Source organism: Schistocerca cancellata, chromosome 2 (assembly GCF_023864275.1).
Source record: "Schistocerca cancellata isolate TAMUIC-IGC-003103 chromosome 2, iqSchCanc2.1, whole genome shotgun sequence".
In the NCBI taxonomy this organism is placed as follows: domain Eukaryota; kingdom Metazoa; phylum Arthropoda; class Insecta; order Orthoptera; family Acrididae; genus Schistocerca; species Schistocerca cancellata.
Window position 1 is genome coordinate 529,714,119 of NC_064627.1, and position 20,629 is coordinate 529,734,747.

A 20,629-nucleotide genomic window follows, 5' to 3' on the forward strand; every position below is an offset into this window, starting at 1 on the left:
CCCAGCAATCTCTCTGAATGGACAGTCGTCTTCTAATGCAGAAATGTGACCCTAAAATGTTTCCTTCCTTGGCTACTCTGTTTAAGGAACGTAGGGCCAAGTGGAAAGCAAAAAAGTACTCCCCCACCCCAGCACTTACTTTGCACAAGGAGTGATGGGGATTCCTTCTAGGCCACAAAGCCCTTATTCTTTGTGGAGAATCTTTCTTTTAAATTTGGGGAAGCAGCTGCCATCTCCATAATGAAGACGGGGTCCTTTTTTATCAAAACGACACCCCCTGCCCAGTCACAAGCACCACTCACTTGTAACAAGACAGGTGACATACTGGTGACAGTCACTACGTGTAAGTCTTAATATGGTTCAGGGCATCATTTCCACAGAGATCTGATCTTACAATCTGATGAGTTATGCATCAAATTGGAGCAATGTCATGTACATAATGGGTCAGAAGACAATACAGTCACTACCAGTGTCTTCATCTTGGCGTTTGAGGGTGATTCACTGCCTGAAAAGATTAATGTGATGGTATACTGATTCAGTGTGAAACTGTGTGCGCCCCCCCTCTCCCTCAAAGTGCCTGAAATTTGCGCATATGTTTTTGCGTTGCAGTGCTAGCCCCACCTATAGAGATTGTGGATCAGCACTCCATGCAAATGCTCCTTCTACCCCTCACTCCATCTGTGTCAGCTGTGGAAAGCATCATTCTCTCTGCTCACCAAATAGCAGCATTTTCAGGAGTGAGATTACAAGAATTTGGCCAAATTTACTTATCAAGAGGTCAAAAAGTAGTATGAAAGGTTGCACCCAGTGTGTACAATATAACATACATGCTACAGCTACGACAACGTTGCCCCCTTTGGCAATTGTGCTCTCGCCCAGTTTCACCTTCTACAGTGGGCCCTCGGGGCTGCTCAACCATCCCTGCCTCCACCCCCCCACTCTCCCCAAGGGTTGGGTTTTCCCCATTTGCTGCTTCCTCCACACCTACTTCAGGTTAGGTGGCTTGCTAACAGGGGCAACGGTTCCCATCTCCCAGCTGGAGGCCCACAGGGGGCCCATGGTACTCTCGTGAGTTCATGCGTGGAGCAGACGGTACCCCAAGCTATTGCAGCCAAGTCTTCTTTCCCAGGCTGTTTTTCCTTCACCCTGCCCTCCCTCCCTATCCTCGCTCCTTCCCGGTTGTCACCTTTTTCACCTGTCTCAGAGTTCTGATTTATGTTGACCTGGCTATCCAACTGGTTTCCTGTATTGGTTGCAATTTTGTTCCTTTTGCCTGTTTTTCATCCTTTTTGGTGTTTAGGTCCCCACTTAAGATTTTACCTCCACTTCAAAATTTCCTCTTTTTAGTGTGAGCCATATGAGGAAGAAATCCCTTCCTATAATCTATGGTGTGTATTCCTCTCCCTCTCCCTCCCCCTCCCCTTCCTTCCCCTCTCCCATCCCCACTGTAGCCACCTTCCACTCTGCTAGGTCACCAGCACTTGTAGCCAGTCTGTGGGGTAGGGCTGTTATGTACCCATATGACTGAGCCCCCTGACAACACAGGGATCACTCCACTGATACCGGAGCTGTTCACTCCCCATATATGCCAAGGAGTGGTTGTTTATCTTCATGGAGCATTGGAACTCCCGGCAACGGCTGCTGTGCCAGAGAGCCCTTGCTGTGGCTGGGTGGCGCCTGTGGGAAAGAGCCCCTGGTCGGAGTAGGTGGTATCAGTGTGGATGGTTGGCGCATGAAGCATATCAAGATGCAAAAATCTGGCCTTTATCAAACAGCTGTCACTTAGAATGGTGAAGGATCACTGAATGCTGCTTCGTATGACCCGGCAACCTTCCTTTCCCTGGCTACACCGTGGGAGGACGGCAGGCTCGCTGTCTTGAGCTGAAACCTTTTCACTGTTACTTTGTCTGTACTAAGATGGATGGGGACACATTCACTGCCACAAAGCCATTCTTTTTCATAAAAAATGTTAAGGACAAGTTTGGTGAAGTGGAGTCTTAGTAAGATGCAGTTGGGCTCCCTGTCAATCAAAGCTACTTCTGCCACCCAATCTGCAGCTCTTCGTGCCTGTGATTGTCTTGGCAACATCCCGGTGTCTATCACTCCACACCAATCTCTGAGTGTGATCCAGGGAATTACTTTTCATAGGGACCTCATCCTGCAAACTGTTGAACTCCAGGCTAATCTGGCGCAGCATTGCGTTTATTTTATTAGACATATGCTGAAGGATCGTGAAGACAACACTGCACCGATACTGGCACCTTCATTCTGGCTTTCGAGGGGGATACCCACCCAGAGAAGGTCAAGCTTATGCGCTACAGATGTGACGTGAAACAGGACATCCCTCCACCTATGTGGTGCTTTCAGTGCTTGCTTTTTGGGCACGTCTTCCCACTGTACGGCAGACCCTTTGTGTGATGACTGTTGCCACCCAGTCAATGAGGGAAGCCCCTGTGTTCCGCCACCTGTGTGTGTATGTTGTGCTGACCACCACTCCCCTCACTCACCGGATTGCCCAGCTTACAAGGAAGAAACGTCCACCTCAGAAAGAAGAAGAAGAAGAGGAGGAGGAGGAGAAACATAAATCCCAAGACAAGGTGCCCTCGGAGGTGCCATCTACCCCACTGCAACCTGAGTCTGGTACCGCATTTATGGATGTCAACCCATCCTTGTTGGTGACGACTACTGACCAAATGACCTGACTTGTTCCTCAGCTTCTTTATGTCTACCTTGGAGTCTTGCCACATGATCATCCAGTGGAATTGCAACAGATACTATCGTCACCTACTGGAACAGATACTATCGTCACCTACTGGAAATGCAACCTCGTCTCCTCCTATTCTGCGTTCTGTCTTTTTCTTCAAGAAACACACATCCATTAGACTACTCTCCAGCATTTTGCGGTTATCGGGCATTCTGTCGAAACTGTGCTGACCCCCAGGTAATATCTGGTTGGGTCTGCACTTTGGTTCGCTCCGATGTCATTAGTGACTCCAACCCCCTACGTACCAATATGGAAGTAATAGTAGTTAGTACACGTGACTCTGGCAATCACCATTTGGAATGTCTAGCTTCCTCCAGGTAGGCCGCTTGGTTACGTTGCACTGTTTACCTTAATCCAACAACTCCCGGCCCCATATCTCCTCCTTGGGACTTCCCCAACCATCCACTGTGGGGGAGTGTCACTTCAATGGTTAGGAGGTATCCTTGACCAACTTATCATGGGCCTCGATTTGTCTCTCCTCAAAGATGGTTCTCTTACCCTCTTCAGTATCGCTCAAGGCACTTTCTCTGCTATCGATCTCACTGTCTCCTCCGCTGCCCTCATGGCTTCCCTACACTGGTCATCCCATGATGACATTTGTGACAGTGACCACTTTCCGGTGATTCTATCATTCCTCTGCTGCCACCAGACAGATGGACCCCCACGTTGGGCATCTCGCAGGGCCAGTTGGTCTTTATACACTTCTGTTGTGAACTTGGAAACCTCCCTCTCGAATTCCATTAATGAAGTCATGCAAGGCATTTCTACCATTATTCTTCATGCTGCTGGTACTGCTGTCCCTCTATTCACAGGTCCCCCTCGGCATCGACCTGTGCAGTGGTAGACCAAGGAAATCAGTCACTGTCCAGGATCGTTGACGGGTGTGTCAGATTTAAGCAACGCCTTTTACAGACCAACCTCATCGCTTTTAAATGTCTCTGTGTTGAGGCTCGTTACCTTATTACATGGAGTAAAAAGGAATGCTGGGAACACTACGTTTCCTTCCTGGGGACGTATGCCTCTTCATCACAAGTCTGGTCCAAGCTCCATAGCCTTCTGGCCGCCAGAGACAACTGACTGTCCAGGGTCTAAACTTTCAAGGAGCTCTGTGCACTGATCCATTGGTCCTTGTACCACACTTTGCGATGGTGTCAGTCGTCCCCATCCTGCCCTACTACCTTTCTCCAGCAGAAATGCAGAGTTGAACAGCCCCCCTCAATTTCATCCCATATCCCACATCACATTGAGCCCTATAATGCACCTTTCACTGAATGGGAATTGGTGCAGGCTCTTAGCTCTTCACAAGACACAGCCCCAGGCCCAGATTCCATCCACAACCAGATGCATTTCTGTCAAAATGGCAAGACAATAGTTACCCCGTCCTCCAGCCCAGGAAAAACTAGACTCTAGATAGCTACCGCTGAACTAGCCTGATGAAGGTACTTTGTAAACTGCTCAAAAGGATGGTCAGTGTCAATTATGCTGGGTACTTGTCCCTCTCTCACTGTGGCTTATGGGCAGAGCAATCTCCAACTGACCATTTACTCTGATTGGAATCTGTCATCCGACAGGCTTTTATTCACATCAGCACCTTCTTGATCTACATAAGGTGTATGACGTGGCTTGGTGTCATCAGATTTTAGTTACCCTCCATGAGTGAGGCTTCCATGGTCCTCTTCAGATTTTTATCTGCGAGTTACCATCTCACCAGCTCTTCGGGTTAGAGTTGGCACTTCACTCAGTGTCCCTCAAATTCAGGAGCATGGTATCCCACAGGGTTCTGTGCTAAGTGTCACTCTCTTCCTCATTGCCATGAATGAGCTTGTGACCTCTGTTGGGCCTCTGTTTACCCCGTCATTGTACCTTGACGATTTTTGCATCTGGTGCAGCTCCCACTCGATAGCGTCTGCTGAGTGCCATTTCAAGGCACCATCTGAAGGGCCTCTGTGTTGGCCACCGCCTATGTCTTAGTTTCCTCCCTCCAACACACAGGTTATGCATTTTTGCTGTCGACACACAGTACACACCGATCCAGAACTTTATTTAGGCAACCAGCTCCTTGATGTTGTAGCCCAGTCCCATTTCTTGGGCCTTGTTTTTGAACAAGCTGACATGGCTGCCCACATTCGCCACCTAAAGGCAACATGTATGCAGAGTCTTCATGCTCTCCACCTGCTGGCCCACACATCTTGGGGTGCAGACCATTCCACTCTTCTCCATCTTTACCTTGCTCTGGTCTTGTCCAGACTAATTATGATAGTCAGGTTTATGGCTGAACAGCTCCTTTCACTTTGAAACTCCTTGACCCTGTCAATCGTTGTGGGGTGCATCTGGGTATTGGTGCCTTTTTGCTGCACTAGTCCTGTTGATAGTCTCATCAGGGAAGTGGGGGTTCCCCCACTACATATCCGATGGAGACAACTCCTTGTTTCTTACGCAATCACCATTTGCCAGTTCCCTGACTGTCCTGTGTACCGTGTGCTTTTCGCCAATGAGGGACGTTTCCCTCCTAACACCCGCCCATGGGTGGGATTGTTAGTTGGCATGTGTCTCACATCCCTCTGTCGAGAGCTCCATCTCCCCTCACTGTACTGCACCCTGTGTTTTCCCCTCCAATAACCCCCCCCCCTCCTCCTCCCACCCTGTATGGTGCCTAGACCACAGATTAGGACCGATCTGTTCCAGGGTCCTAAGGTCTCGCACTCGTATGGCTTACCAGCATCTTGTATGTACCATTCTTTGCAGAGTTCCAGGGTGTCACCATCTTTTACACTGATAGTTCTAAGACAATCGATAAGGTGGGATATGCTTTCACGTTCGTTTTCTACTGGCTTCTAACACAATTTATTGCCGGGATCATGTGTAGTGTGTTCACAGCAGAGCTTCTAGTACTTTTTTTTTTTTTTCTTCTCAGGGCTCTCTCTGCAGTGTTTTAATTTGTTCAGACTCCATGAGCAGCCTGCAGGCTATCGACCAATGCTACTCTCATCACCCTTCAGTCTCTGCTATCTATGACCTTCTCTCTGCCCATGCGCATGTGGTCTGTTCAGTTGTCTTTCTCTGGGTCCCATCTCATGTTGGCCTCCAGGGAATGAACTGGCTGACTGTTTGGCTAGAAAAGCAGATACTTACCCCATTTTCCTTCATAATTCCAGCTGCGGATATGGGGGTCTACTCCAAATCTCTCTCTGCCCAAAATTGGAATGCCGTCTGGAGCACTACTGATCTTAGTAATAAACTCTACACAATCAAGGAGTCTACTGCAGTCTGGCACTCTTCATATCGCTCCTCTCAAGAGTAGTTAACTGTTTTATGCCGTTTGTGTTGGTCACACCCAGCTCACCTGTTGTTTCCTCCTACATAACAACTCACCCCCACAATGTGGTTGTGGAAACACTGACGATATGTCACATACTGGACTGTCCCCTTCTTTTGGCAATTTGTGTTAAGTATAGTCCTGATTCCTTAAATGTAATATTAGCAGACAATCCACAGATGGTTGAACTGGTCCTCTGTTTCCTCAGTGAAAGTGGTTTTTATTTCCAGATATAAGGTTCTAGTGTTGGGGCAGGGACAGATTCGTTGTGGTTGGGAGTTCTTTTACAGTTTTCTTGGACTGTGACCCCATGACCACCCTGTTTTTTCCAGTTTTTAGATTTGATCTCACCCTCTATGCCTTTACTGTGTGTGTGTGTGATTCCCCTGATGGAATCCGTCCATTTTCAGCAGACCCTTTTTCTTCTGTAACTCACTTTGTAATAGCAGGACTGATGATCTCTCCATTTGGTCCCACAGACCCTCTCAAATAATCAATCAATCCCAGCTGGAGATGAATCCCCTTCCTCTGACTTCTTGCCAGTAGTAATCCCTTGGGACAATTTTTACAAGATTCTCTTAAAGTAACTCACCAATAGCATGGACAAACTGGCTGCCAGTAAATAGACTCTACAGATCAGTATACCGGAAACAGGCCACTGATCAGTATTACACCATGAAGTTTTAGGAACCTGAAATATGAAATGGATTACCCTGTCTTTACCGGCTATGGGTGAAAAACAGTGGGAATCTGTGGAGGTCCTCCATGCAGGACTATTGCAAAACTCTGCCACCCTTTGCCATCTCTGCATCGGTTGTACCTGGCTGGCTGGCGGTCATCTCCTCCCTCATGACGACGCACCCCACTGTCATTATGGTTCCCATTTGACTGTGGTTAACATTTTGCTGAACTGTCCCAAGCTAGCTGCCCTGCAGTGGACCCTTTAATCTCAGTGACTTGCTACCCCCGGTGTTACGTATTTTTTTTTTTTCGTGAAGGGATCTGTTACCAATCTCTTCAAGGGAGAGACACTTAACCTTATCAGCCCATTGAAGGGTTGTTTGAACACACTGTTGCCTCTTCTGCTCGGGGGGGGGGGGGGGGGGGGGGGGGGCTGCAACTGTGTGGGCTTGATTGTCCAACCCGGTTCCCACAGTACCTGCTCTTGTACTCTTCCTCCCCCCTCTTGTGTGGTCTGTTAGACTTGTGCATACTTTGTGTCTCTGTACTTCTTCTACACTGTCCATGTTGCTAATCTTTCCTATACAATTTCTTAGTGGAGTGCCTCCAGTAAATGCTGGATGCTGGGGGATGTATGTCTCCTCATTGCAATCTGCTCTCGGGGGCTTTGGGCTGCTCCCCAGGTGGGGTACCTTTTCTTTCTTCCTCTGTCTCCCTTTCTTCCTCAGGATTTTGCGTGGCAGGCTATCTACAATCTAGTCATATAGACCTGTTCAAAGAAAAAGTGACTGATAACCAAGTAGATTGGTCCCTTTAATCATCCAACTAACCAACTTGTGACTGTTACCTGTTTTTTCTGTAATGAAATTCAGACTATCTTTCTCAGACCCCTTGTTGCTTTAATATGGATAGTAGCCGATTTGGCTGGCGCATCTCCATCTATTACATCAAGCCCACCAATAGGCAACAGCAACTTCATTGTGGCAATTAGTAATCTTTCTATATACATGGTTTCATATGTTAAAAGTTTGGTTGTTATAGGAAATGGTTGTGACCAAATGCTTACTTTCATAAGATTGCAGAATTACCTACTGAATGTTTCTGCATCTAGATATTACTTAATATTAGTTCTGAAGACAATTTCTTTGGCAGGAATGACTTGACCCATTCAGAACAAGGAAAGTGTTCAGGTATACTACCGTAACAGCCTGGACAAGAATCTGATGCTATATAAAATCCTGCCGAGCCACACTCTGGTAGGAGATAAACATTGTCGAAAGTCTTCCCATATTTTATCTAAATTGCTGTGATAATCTCAGATCTTCATAATACAGTTGGTAGCCTCTAGACATTTGTGTCACATTACGTCATGGTATTTCCCTAGTGAGCGATCCCATAGTAAAACTTCCTGTATGCTTTTGTCCATCAACACCTACTCTATTGTCATCACTGAAGAAACACACTGTGAAGGGAAGTTCAGGTGATTACTGAGGCCGGGTCATTTAGCTATAATTAACTTTTTTGCATTTGTTAGGCTACACCAAAAGTCTAAACTAATACTTCCCCTATTACAAAATATGTTCAGGTATACCAGGCATCATCGTCAACACGCACTGCACCTGGTGGCATCAAGGAAGTGAAGAAGACCGTTTGTGATTCTCGTTCAGGAACAAAGAAAATGGCTGTTGGACATCATATTGGTGAACGCGCACACTATCTGGAACGTGAACAGAATATGTACTCTGGGGAGCAGGAGGAGAGGCAGGATTTCATTAACCTTGAAGAAGGTTAGTTGATAAATGTTTATGTACTACAAAATACTGAGCTCATTTCATGTATGAATTATTCAGCCAGAGGTTTCTTGATTCATTGTAAGAAAGGAAAGGACTTCAGGAAACTAGAATATTTGAGAGTTCATGAGTGTCATTACACTGAGGTGACAAGTCATGGGATACATCCTGATATTGTGTCGAATCACCTTTTGTTCAGCATAGTGCAGCAACTTGACATGGGATGGACTCAAAGTTCTTAGAAGTCCCCTGCAGAAATATTGAGCCGTGCTGCTTGTAGTTGTCCATAACTATGAAAGTGTTGCTGGTGCAGGGTTTTGTGCATGAGCTGACCTCTCGATTGTGTCCCATAAGAGTTTGATGGGATTCATGTTGGACGATTTGGTGACTAGATCATTTGCTCAAATTGTCTAGAATGGTCTTCAACCAATTGTGAACAGTTCTGACCTGGTTAGAATTAGAGTTATTCGGGAAGAGCAAGTCTATGAATGGTTGCAAATGGTCTCAAAGTAGCCGAACACAATGTCTTGTCAGTGAGCCAGTTGTTCCATGCACACATGCCCCACAACATTCTAGTGCTCCCACCAGCTTGCACAGTGACTTCAGGGGGTCTTCGCTGCTTTGTGGGGTCTGTGCCACACATTAACCCTTCCATCATCTCTTACCAATTGAAATCAAGGCTCATCTGACCAGGCCGCAAATTTCCATTCGTCTAGGGTCCAACTGATAGTCACAAACCAAGGAGAGATGCTCCAGGTGGTGATGTGCTGTTAACAAGGGCAGTTACGTGAGTCATCTGCCAGCTAATGGATACATTCTTTGTATCTCCTACACTTTTTCTGCAGTTTTTTCACACAGTGTTGTTCGGTAGCACTGACAATTCTACACTGGCTCTGCTGCTCTCGGTTGTTAAGGAAAGGCCATCGGCCACTGCATTGTCAATGGTGAGAGCTAATGCCTGAAATTGGGTATTCTGTTCTCTTACGATATTGCAGATCTTGTAATATTAAATTCTTTAACTATTTCCGAAATGGAATGTCCCATGCTTGTAGCTCCAACTACTATTTCTGTTGCATGGCCATAATCACATTGGAAACCTTTTCACATGAATCACCTGTTTACAAATGACAGCCACACCAGTGCACTAATGGTTTTATAGATTGTGTACGTGATACTACTGCCATCTGTGTATGTGAGTGTCGCAATCCCATGACTTGTCGCTTTGGTGTATGTGCTGTGTGGACTAAACGGCACATGAAAAGTCTGTTATGTATCAAGAGAATTGTTATTGACTCAAGATAATTGAATCATAAAATAAAATTGCATTCTACACTCCTGCATAAGGCAAAAAGTGCAAAATATTTTTCTATGAATGTGGAAATGTTGAGTGGTTGTTGACGATTAGAATTTAAATGTTTCTATGATTATCACTCTAACACTGAATTGTCAATGGATGTGTTGTAGGATAATTAAAAAGTGCATTATATTACAATATCTAAGTTATAATTCTTGAAGATGTTACATTGTTTGATTACCTTTCATTGTTCCCAGCAGATTGCTGGTAAATATAAAAAATTACTAATACATTTATTTGTAGGTAAATGATAATGTTGAATAGCAAAATATGGTAGGGTGTCCAGTATGCCAAGAACAATATTTTGAAATCTCACAATGGGGTGGATGAAATGCCATTGACAAAAAAAGTGTGATGGAAAAAACATCAGTGTTTATATTCATTTCCAATTCATTAGTGTTACAGAATACTTAAAGGTTGTTTTATACGTATCGAAATGTATTCCCATTTCCTGTGCCCAATGAGGTGTTGTAAATGTCAATGCTATGGCTGCACCACCTTAAATTGCAAACACCAGGCAATGTGTAACTAAGTGGCTCAAGAACCTGGAACACAAAAACATGTCACTTCTCTGAGAAATGTGAAATTTGGTCGAGAGTACTAAGCATCAATCTACAAAACGAGTGTACGAAATCGAGGTGATGAATAGCTTATACTGAAGCAAATAAAGCATATCAGGTTGTGATACAATCACTGTTTCCAACATAATTTACTGTAGTGACTAAGTAGAGATGAGGAATTCAACATTTATATCAGTAAAAAGAATTGAACGAGCACCTCTACTGAAAGTTCATCTCCAAGCTACTTGTTGCAAAGTCATTCATGCCTTTCAGGTCATCAACATATTAACAAGACAGTAATAGGCTCCATTTTGATCAGCCAAGACAGCAAAGAATGTTAAAGTGCTGCTTCCAGGGCAGGGGCATTTGGCGGCCGTGGATTGATTCCTCATGGTAGATTGATGAGGTCTCTGTTACATGTTCCACAAACATTTTGAAAACTGTCACTTTCACATGAATAAATGAATAAAACTACGCCTGGATAGTTAGGGTACATACGTTTCTGTGGGGGGGGGGGGTGGAGATCCAGGGTGGTAGGAAAGGCATCTGGCCACCCCCTTAAATTAACCATACCAAATCAGTCTTGAATATCGCTGTTAGCTGCAATTGTAAGTTTCCAACGTGAAAAGCAGGCAGGTTTCAATATTGTTAAGACTATTTTCTATGGTAGAACAAGTAGTCACTTAAAAACATTTTTTAACAAGGACTGGTATCTTGCTCCTAATTGTGAAAAGTTATTAAAATTATAAATGGAAAACAAAAGCTGTTACCTACCTACATTACTTTACATAAAATGTGATACATTCATCATGAGCAGAAGCACTCGCATCTCATACAAGCAATATGATTAAAATTCATTAAAAGTGTAAGATAAAAATCAGGTATGGGTATTCAACTGACAGATGTCAAACTAAGCATGTGGCAACTTGTTTTGCAGCACTTACTTGCATGTTGTGGGCTGATAACGTCACTTAAAACTTCTCCTGCAATGTCATACCATTGTGATACCCAAAACAGTGTGACACAAAAGCAACGAGTGAAATCGGATAAAATTAAAAGGAGTAAAAAGTACTACATGTTCTTAGATTGGACTGTCCCACAGTTTTTCACTGTAAAAAAGCAATAATGGAAAAAAATTAACATGAAGGCATAAGTAGCCTGTTTATCTAGTAAAAAATAAACAATATGACCATTTAAGATTTTGTTGCAGGACCTAATTGTCCTCGTGTGATGAACTTGTGTATCAAAGAAGCAGTGCCGTCTAGTTAAAATAAAGTATTAAGGCATGTACGTGAGGGAGACAACACTACTGAAGAGCAAGAGATGTTGATGAAGGACCTACACGGTTGTGAGCACTGGCTTGAAACCGTTGAAAAAGTCTATTTCTTGATTGCAGCTTGTCATATAGGATGATGACATCCAACCTTCACCATCTCTTTCATTATGCAGAATCCAGATTTTTCTAATCTTTCTGGATTGTGATCTGATGTTAACGAATGTTATTTGAAAGGAGAATTATGGACAGTGACACATTTCTTTACCAACAGATGTTCTTTCTCTCTAACATAGAAAGCCCTTCCAGTATGTCAGATAAAAAAATTACTGGATATGCACTGCATGTCATCCTGAGATACCTGAACTACTGTTTTAATATTATGGATTCAGTTTTTTCCTTAGGCTGCTTTTAGTAAAGAACGCAACTTTGCAGCTGTATTTATTTAACAGAAAATTTTTAATCCTGCCTGAGATTGAGATACTCCTTATAAAAAGAGTTGAAATATGCCTTTCACTTTAATTACAGTCACATAATGTGGTAGCTTATTTCTGGTTTCCTTCTTAAAAATTTTTCTGCTGTAGATGGATACTATATTATTGCAAGTTAGTTTTAATTTCCCCCGTCTCCCTGTCAAGTCAGATGGTATAATTGGATGAATACTAGTTGGTTTGTGAAAAATATTGAAACCTATTGTCGTCTGTAACCCAGAGTTCGAGCTCTAATAAATTTGGTTTGCAATATTCATTTTGCAACTCGGAAGTAAATTTAAATTTTTCATGAAGACTATTCAACATTCCAAAGAGTTGATACATTATATACAATTAAAGTATCAACATACCTCGAATGGGGAATTAAATTCCTAGTTTTGTGGATGCATTACCTTAAAAAGAAATTTTTTCTTCTAATGTGACTATAAAAATATTGGCCAGAATGTCTGCTAATAGATTATCCGTGGCAGGACCATCTGACAGTTTACAAAGCTTACCATTAAACTCAAAATAATGTATTTTACTACCATTTAACAACCACATTAATTCTATAATCTGTTCAGCAGTTGTTTCTTTCTTATTAGCCCCCAAGCTCTTCTCTAGTGTTTCTAAAGTAGTGTGAACTGGCATATTGCTGTAAAGGTTTGTAAAGTCATCATAAGACTGAACCTGACGTAAACAAATGCAAATGCAATGATTGGTGAGAAGTTGCAGCACACATGCACTGGTGCTGTTATGCTCTTGAAAGTAGGTCCTGCTTATGTGTTAGATCACACTTTCACTATGACTGTACACAATTTTTGAAGTAAAAACTACAGTCTCTGTAATTTTGTTTTCTGGTTGTCATGCTGTTAATATGCAGTATGACATTGGCTGAGGCTGCTTCCTGTTCCGTAGTGAAGCACACATATGGAACACAGTTAAAAAGTGTTGAGAAATATGTTGCTCTTAATGGTTTTTCATAAATTTGCAGAAAAAAATCTGATTTGAAGCGCACTTTCGTAGATTGCTGGTACGAGTCTCGCCTTACTCATTCCTCCTCCTCCCCCCCCCCCCCCCCCTCCTCCTTGTTGCTTTGTTCAAAGTTGCTAGGGTCCCACAACGGAGCACTAAATAATATTACATGGCATGTATCTCAGACAGACATTTAACCACCCACATTTCGCGTGGCTGAAGAGCATTGAGTGCACTGATACATTGTTGCGTTTGTGCATATTTTATTTTGCAAACACATTCTTAAGAACATAATCTTCTCAAATTGGGATTTTCCCGATGATGTGCAATACCAGTAACCAAATGTTTGTTAAATTTTAGATATTAATATGCAGAAAATAAGGCTATAAACTACCTCTAATAAAATATCTCATATGGATACAGGTTTCTATGGAATATCGTTCATTAGGTAATTTTGCATTTTTATATTTTGAGGCAGAATTCACATTCATATTTGCATTTATCACAAAATTCAAATTTTTGAGTACTTACAAATAACTGAACAAAAATGATATGTGTAGTTTAGAAAAAAAAATTTGGGCGTTTTGACCTGTTAGCTTGTAATATCCTACACTCACTTTAAGGTAAATGTTTTTAAATTTTGAAGAGTGGATGATGTTTTCTGGCCTTACCTTTGATTAGAAGCTTGCAGGGCTGTCACATCTGTGCATAGGAAATAATTCTATCAAAATGCTTAGTATTCTAAAAGTCTGCACATAGGCTATATGCATGTGTCCAGCCCCATCATTATTATAGAACACAGTGTATATGTTTGTCAGTCACACCCGAAAGTGGTAGATACAGCTGACTGCAAGGAAATTCCATTACAAACAGCTGTGTTTAAAAGATCTCAATTTCCAGCCTCTGCACGAAAGCTGGCAGGTCTCCATTTCAGGCAACACCTTCCCATAATGCGCAGTTGTGCAAAATATATTGTGTATGCACCCATGCAGTGATTTTATTTCACTAATTATCTGTGAGGAATGAGTGCACACAGGCTTTAGTCTAGGACAACCCATCTTTTAGAAATAGGTGTGGTGAATGTTAATATTGTATACTGAAGTTGTCTTCCAAACTCAACTACGGAAGTAACTGATGACTTGAGAAGATACCTCATTGCCTTCTGTGTGTATTTTTAAGGCTTGCTGTAATAATTGGAAGAGATGTTAATCATGCCAAAATTCATTAAGACAGACTTTGAGAGTTATAAAGTGAAAACTTCCTGCAAAAGACCTAAAGCTTTCTTTCATAATTACTTAAAGCAGATGATTTTAAACATTTTTCAAGATGAAAATACGCTAATTTCTTTGCAAATGTTGATGTACTGATCACAGTACAGTAGAAGCTACAAGGGCCTAGAAAAGTAAGCAGGAAAGTCTTAAATTTCAACAAGATGGCTGAGGAGGAGGAGGTTGTCATTTCTCAGAAAGGAACTAGAATCACTTTATTCATGCAGTGATAAAAAATCATTGTAGCTGAGACAAAATTGAAAATGCCAAAACAATGTCTCTAAATGTTTCTTCCCAAAGGGCATTGAAGCATTGTTGTAATAATTAAATTTCTGTACTGCAGTTGCTGTGATCATCATCGTACTCCTTACTGCAGTCTGAGAGACAAAATACAAGAATGTTTACCACTATCAAAATTGATAACGTAACTTCAAAATGAGGCAACAAATTTTCATTGTGTACAGTGCTTAAAGACAGGTTTCAGTTATTCAGCTACTACATCTACATCCATACTTCACAAGCCACCTGACGGTGTGTGGCGGAGGGTACTTTGAGTACCTCTATCGGTTCTCCCTTCTATTCCAGTCTCACATTGTTCATGGAAAGAAAGATTGTTGGTATGCCTCTGTGTGGGCGCTAATCTCTCCGATTTTATCCTCGTGGTCTCTTCGCAAGATGCACATAGGAGGGAGCAATATACTGCTTGACTCCTCGGTGAAGGTATGTTCTCGAAACTTCAACAAAAGTCCGTACCGAGCTACTGAGCGTCTCTCCTGCAGAGTCTTCCACTGGAGTTTATCTATCATCTCTGTAATGCTTTTGCGATTAGTAAATGATCCTGTAACGAAGCGCGCTGCTCTCCATTGGATCTCTCTCTCTCTCTCTCTCTCTCTCTCTCTCTCTCTCTCTCTCTCTCTTCTACCAACCCTATCTGGTACAGATCCCACACTGGTGAGTAATACTCGGCAGTGGGCGAACAAGTGTACTATAACCTACTCCTTTGTTTTCGGAGTGCATTTCCTTAGGATTCTTCCAATGAATCTGTGTGACATCTGCTTTACTGACGATTAACTTCATATGGTCATTCCATTTTAAATCACTCCTAATGCCTACTCCCAGATAATTTATGGAATTAATTGCTTCCAGTTGCTGACCTGCTATATTGTAGCTAAATGATAAGGGCTCTTTCTTTCTATGTATTCGCAGCATATTACACTTGTCTACGTTGAAATTCAATTGCCATTCCCTGCACCAAGTGTCAATTCGTTTCAGATCTCCTGCATTTCAATACAATTTTCCATTGTTACAACCTCTCGACATACTACAGCACCATCTGCAAAAAGCCTCAGTGAACTTCAGACATTATCCACAAGGTTATTTATGTATATTGTGAATAGCAACAGTCCTACGACACTCCCCTGCGGCACACCTGAAATCACTCTTACTTTGGAAGACTTCTCTTCATTGAGAATGACATGCTGCGTTCTGTTATCTAGGAACTTTTCAATCCAATCACACAACTGGTCTGTGATAGTCCATATGCTCTTACTTTACTAGTGGCAAGGACAGATGTTGTGGCGTGGCATTGCAGATTCCTATGCAAGAGCATGGACGTGACATTAGACAGTAGTATGTGACTAGACGAAACTTGGGTTGATGCCATTCATTCATTCATTCATTCATTATGAAGACGCTAGGCTGATGAAAGCACGAGGGAACAGTGGCAGTGTCTTTTGGATTTTTGTTTCGCAAGCATGGTACATTGCATGGTTTTGTTCCAAACTGCCTGTTAATGTATATTTTTTAGAGAGGGAGATATGATGATCAGAAATGAACAGTGTCAGAGTTTTCAAAAGACATATATCTAACCACTTTGCGATACCTACAAGAGTATTAGTCAGTGTTATGAATAATGCAATGTGTCATTCAGTTGCCCATGGTAAGTCACCATCTCTCACAATAAGAAAATTCAGTATTATTATGTGGTTGAAAGCATGAGATTAGGAACTGAAAGAGATTTGAAGACAGCTGACTTGCTCGGAATTACGGCACAAAAGAAGCCAACATTACCGAAAGGTGCAGGTGTTCTAAGCTTCCTCCATAGCATTGTCATTTCAGTGTCATGGAAGTGATATTGGTGTAAATAAAACAAAAGTGTAGCTGAAACAACAAAATATCGCCTATCTCTGAAGTTGAGTCTCCTTGAGGTCGCTGTCAATCAAGTGACTGGTGAGACATGAAAGAGAATAGGGAACAGCACTGCAGGTATCATCAGTGGCGTGATGTGGACTGTGTGGAAAATTACACATATGGAAGGAATCAGTGGCAGCTTGATTTGTACAAAAGAAACGAATTTGAAATAAGTTTCTAACAGAGAGATTAGTGGTGGTTTTCCATTACTGTAACTGCAGTGTGCTTGGGAATTTAAGTGGAGAATGTGGCATTGACTGATCATAACATTATGATTACCTTCTTAATATTATAACTATTCCATGAGGATTTGTGATTGCAGCTGGATAACATAGACTTCCTGCTGTTAATATATTGATGAATTATTCTGTCACTAGTGCAACGGTAATAACCTGTATCTCGTAACAACAACAACAACAACAACAAAAATTATGAATGTTTGACAATATTGCGAGAATAATCCGCATTTATATTGTGTAGTATAACTAGTAACTTCAATTCAGCGAACTGTATAATGAAATGAGTGCTTTACAGTTTGTAGAGTTCATATACTGTAGTTAGTGACAAAGTAAATTCACATACCCAGGTGTGACGTGCATATTGTTACGATTTTTGTTTTTGCTTTTAGAGAATCTGAGAGGTAGCTATTAGGCCATGTCTTGTAACATGGCCATGGCCATGTCTGGTCACATGAATAGTCAATACCAAATATTTATCTCAACTGACTATAGTGCTTTGAAAAGCAGTGTAAACCTCTGAATCTTGGTAAAACCATAGGGCGCAATGAAGTCCTAGTCAACTTATGTACAGAATATTTTAGTGAATAAGCTCCACTCTTTATCATAATGTAGTACAGGTACCTTGAATATAACAATGTTCACTGTGATATGTAAACAGCTTTCACGTGTACCTGCAAAAATGGAAAAAACTTAACCTGCAAAACTGCCATATTGTATCACTCAAATCTATTTGTCAACATAATCGTAGAACGTGTTCAGAGTTCCTATCTGACCTACATGGAGGGGGAAAAAAACCTCTTCTTCTCAGAAATCTACTTTGTTTCCCGAAACAATAATCTTGCAGAACTTAACTTATGCTCTTCACCCAGAATATCCTCGGTGCAACCAATAATGCAAGCAATGCTAATTGGTGTTTCTAGATTTTCAAAGAGCTTATGTTTTGGTCCCATACTGAATCTTCTAAAGAAAATGTTTCTATGGGATATCTGACCAGTTTTTTAATTGGTGACAATATCACAAGTAGGATACAGCACAATTACTGTGGATGATGATTTATACACACACAAGTAATATTTGATGTACTGCAGGGAATTATAATTCTACAATGCAAGTACCTATGAAGAAATACTGTACAGTAAAAATTGGTGAAACCTCCAGCTAGAGTATCAGACCTGTTGCTAAGACTTGACAAAAGAGATGTGTACATATTTGTTTGGGAATAAAAATGTGTTCATGTATGAAGTATGATGAACATCAAAGGCTTAGTTGTTGTAAACCAAGTATCGTGCTAATCTTGATTGATAGGATTCAGGGAAACTGCAGTACAAATACAGAAGAGATTACCGTATTTACTCGAATTTAAGCCACACCTGAAAAATGAGACTCGAAATTAAGGGGAAAAAAATTTCCCGAATCTAAGCTGCACCTGAAATTCGAGACTCGAAATTCAAGGGGAGGGAAAAGTTTTAGGCTGAACCTCCAAATCTAAACAAAGTTGGTCCATTGTAATATGAGACCCAATTTAGGTTGAATGAATGATGATACAGCTACAGTAGTTTGGTTCGAGTCGTAAGCTTAACTGTTAAGCTTTACCAGGTAGCCACCGCTATGCGTCAGGCGCTCCGTCCGTATTTATACAGGTACCCTTCCTTTTTCATGTGCTTCGTCTAGTTTGAATTGATTGCTTATTTTTCTTTGATCTGATAAGTGCTGTTCTCTTTGTTATAGGTGTTTACGTCACTCTAAGCTGAAAATGCATTAATGTACTGTCACTGTGTCGTGCATTGTTTGTCGCATTCTGATAGTGAGTGTTTCAGACTGTCGCCGCTCGCGGCACGGCTTGCTTTTGTGCGCGCTACCGCCGCTTACAATTTAAAAAAGGGGGGGGGGAATTGTCTCATTAGCGAAACAATGGTAAGAAACTGCTATTTGTTGTTACTTACCCTGCTGCCTTCTTTGATAATGATCAACAAGAACCAAATAATAGACTGTGTATGATAGAAGATGTTCTGAACGAGAGTTTAGCGAAAATTTTTCTCCATTTGAAAATTTTTGCAGGTGCCTCTTTAGTACATTACATTCTGCACAGAAATTAGTCATCATAGATTTAAAAATCTATTCAATTGCCGTGCTTCATTTCTGGTTGTATCACTATTGGGCATAAGAATAATACGAATATAAACATGACATGATATGTATATTCTTCCGCGTTTGCTGTTGTTTCTAGTTTAGTAATTTATTAGGCAAACAGAATTTAAATGAGATAGCAGCAAACACGAAAGAATACATGGCAAAATGTTTATATTCCTATTATTCTTATGGTGAAGAGAATACTGCATGTGATTCACAGTTCATAAAAGTTCCTATTAGCAACCATCTCTTCTCAGAGGTAGGAAAAAATTCAGAACATAGAGTTGGCCATATTGACAAACAACCCAAACAGTCTTGCCAGTCGAATTTTCGTAGTACATTGAAATGCCGCTACATTCGAAGATGAACAATACGGAATTTGTATTTACTTCGTTAGATAATGTATGAAAATGCATTGGTCAAAACTCGGGGTGGAGAAAAATGCTCATCTTCCACATTTTTTTACTGACGCAGAGGTTTTGGCGCCAGTATTTATCTTTGTGCCTGCAAAGCATGCCTATGTTGCCCTACATATAATTGATGGCAGAAGTTAGTTGTGGCGGCACCTACCAACGTTTTTCAGAACTTCCGCTTACTTTGCACTCTATTCTAACAAGGGAACCTCCCCATTGCACCCTCCTCAGATTTAGTTATAAGTTAGCACAGTGGATAGGCCCTGAAAAACTGAACACAGATCAATCGAGAAAACAGGAAGAAGTTGTGTGGAACTATGAAAAAAAATAAGCAAAATATACAAACTGAGTAGTCCATGCGCAAGATAGGCAATATCAAGAACAACATGAGCTGGTGGTTTGCGTGAGCAGCTGCGGAACGAGAGGTCCTCGGTTAAAGTCCTCCTTCAAGTGAAAATTTAAATTTTTTTCTTTTCGCAAAGTTATGATCTGTCCGTTCGTTCATTGACGTCTCTGACCGTGCGATTAGTAGATGAAAGGATGTGCCTCTCCAATGGGAACCGAAAACATTTGATCGCAAGCTCATAGGTCAACCGATTCCTCCACAGGAAAATCCGTCTCGTATATTCTATACGACACTGGTGACGGCATGTGCGTCACATGACAGGAATATGTTGTCGACCCACCTAACTTGTACACTTGGCGAATGAGTATGTGATAATCACTCCCAAAAAAGCGATGAAAACATAAGTGTTTCACATAAGCTGCAACAAATGAATGCAACAGTTTCACAGTCGCAGTTTTCCCTGTGCTCTGTCAAAACATGTTTTTAACGTTTTCATATTTTTCCGTGTGTAGACCGTCAAATCCTGTATATGTCCAAGCAAATCTGAACATGTCCTGGAATTTTGGAGAGCGAAGTTAATTATGTGTGATATGCCTGATCTTTGATAATCGTCGGAAAATAAAAAATTAAACTTTTTACTCGAGTGAAGACTTGAACCAAGGACCTCTCCTTCCGCAGATGCTCACACTAACCACGGGACCACGGCGCTCTTGAGCTCACACTCTCCTTGGTGTTGCCTATTTTACGCATGGACTACTCAGTTTGTATATTTTGCTTATTTTTTTCATAGTTCCACACAACTTCTTCCTGTTTTCTCGATTGATCTGTGTTCAGTTTTTCAGGGCCTATCCACTGTGCCA

General features: G+C 41.7%; 1 protein-coding gene across 3 annotated transcripts in view; it reads left to right on the forward strand.

Annotated features, from left to right (window-relative positions):
- LOC126162079 (myeloid leukemia factor) overlaps positions 1-20,629 on the forward strand; it is a 145,491-nt gene that overhangs the window by 57,663 nt on the left and 67,199 nt on the right. For all 3 annotated transcript variants that reach the window (XM_049918351.1, XM_049918353.1, XM_049918350.1), the window contains exon 4: positions 8,347-8,548. In XM_049918351.1, the coding sequence (XP_049774308.1) occupies positions 8,347-8,548 (202 nt within the window). The remainder of the gene's footprint in view (positions 1-8,346; positions 8,549-20,629) is intronic.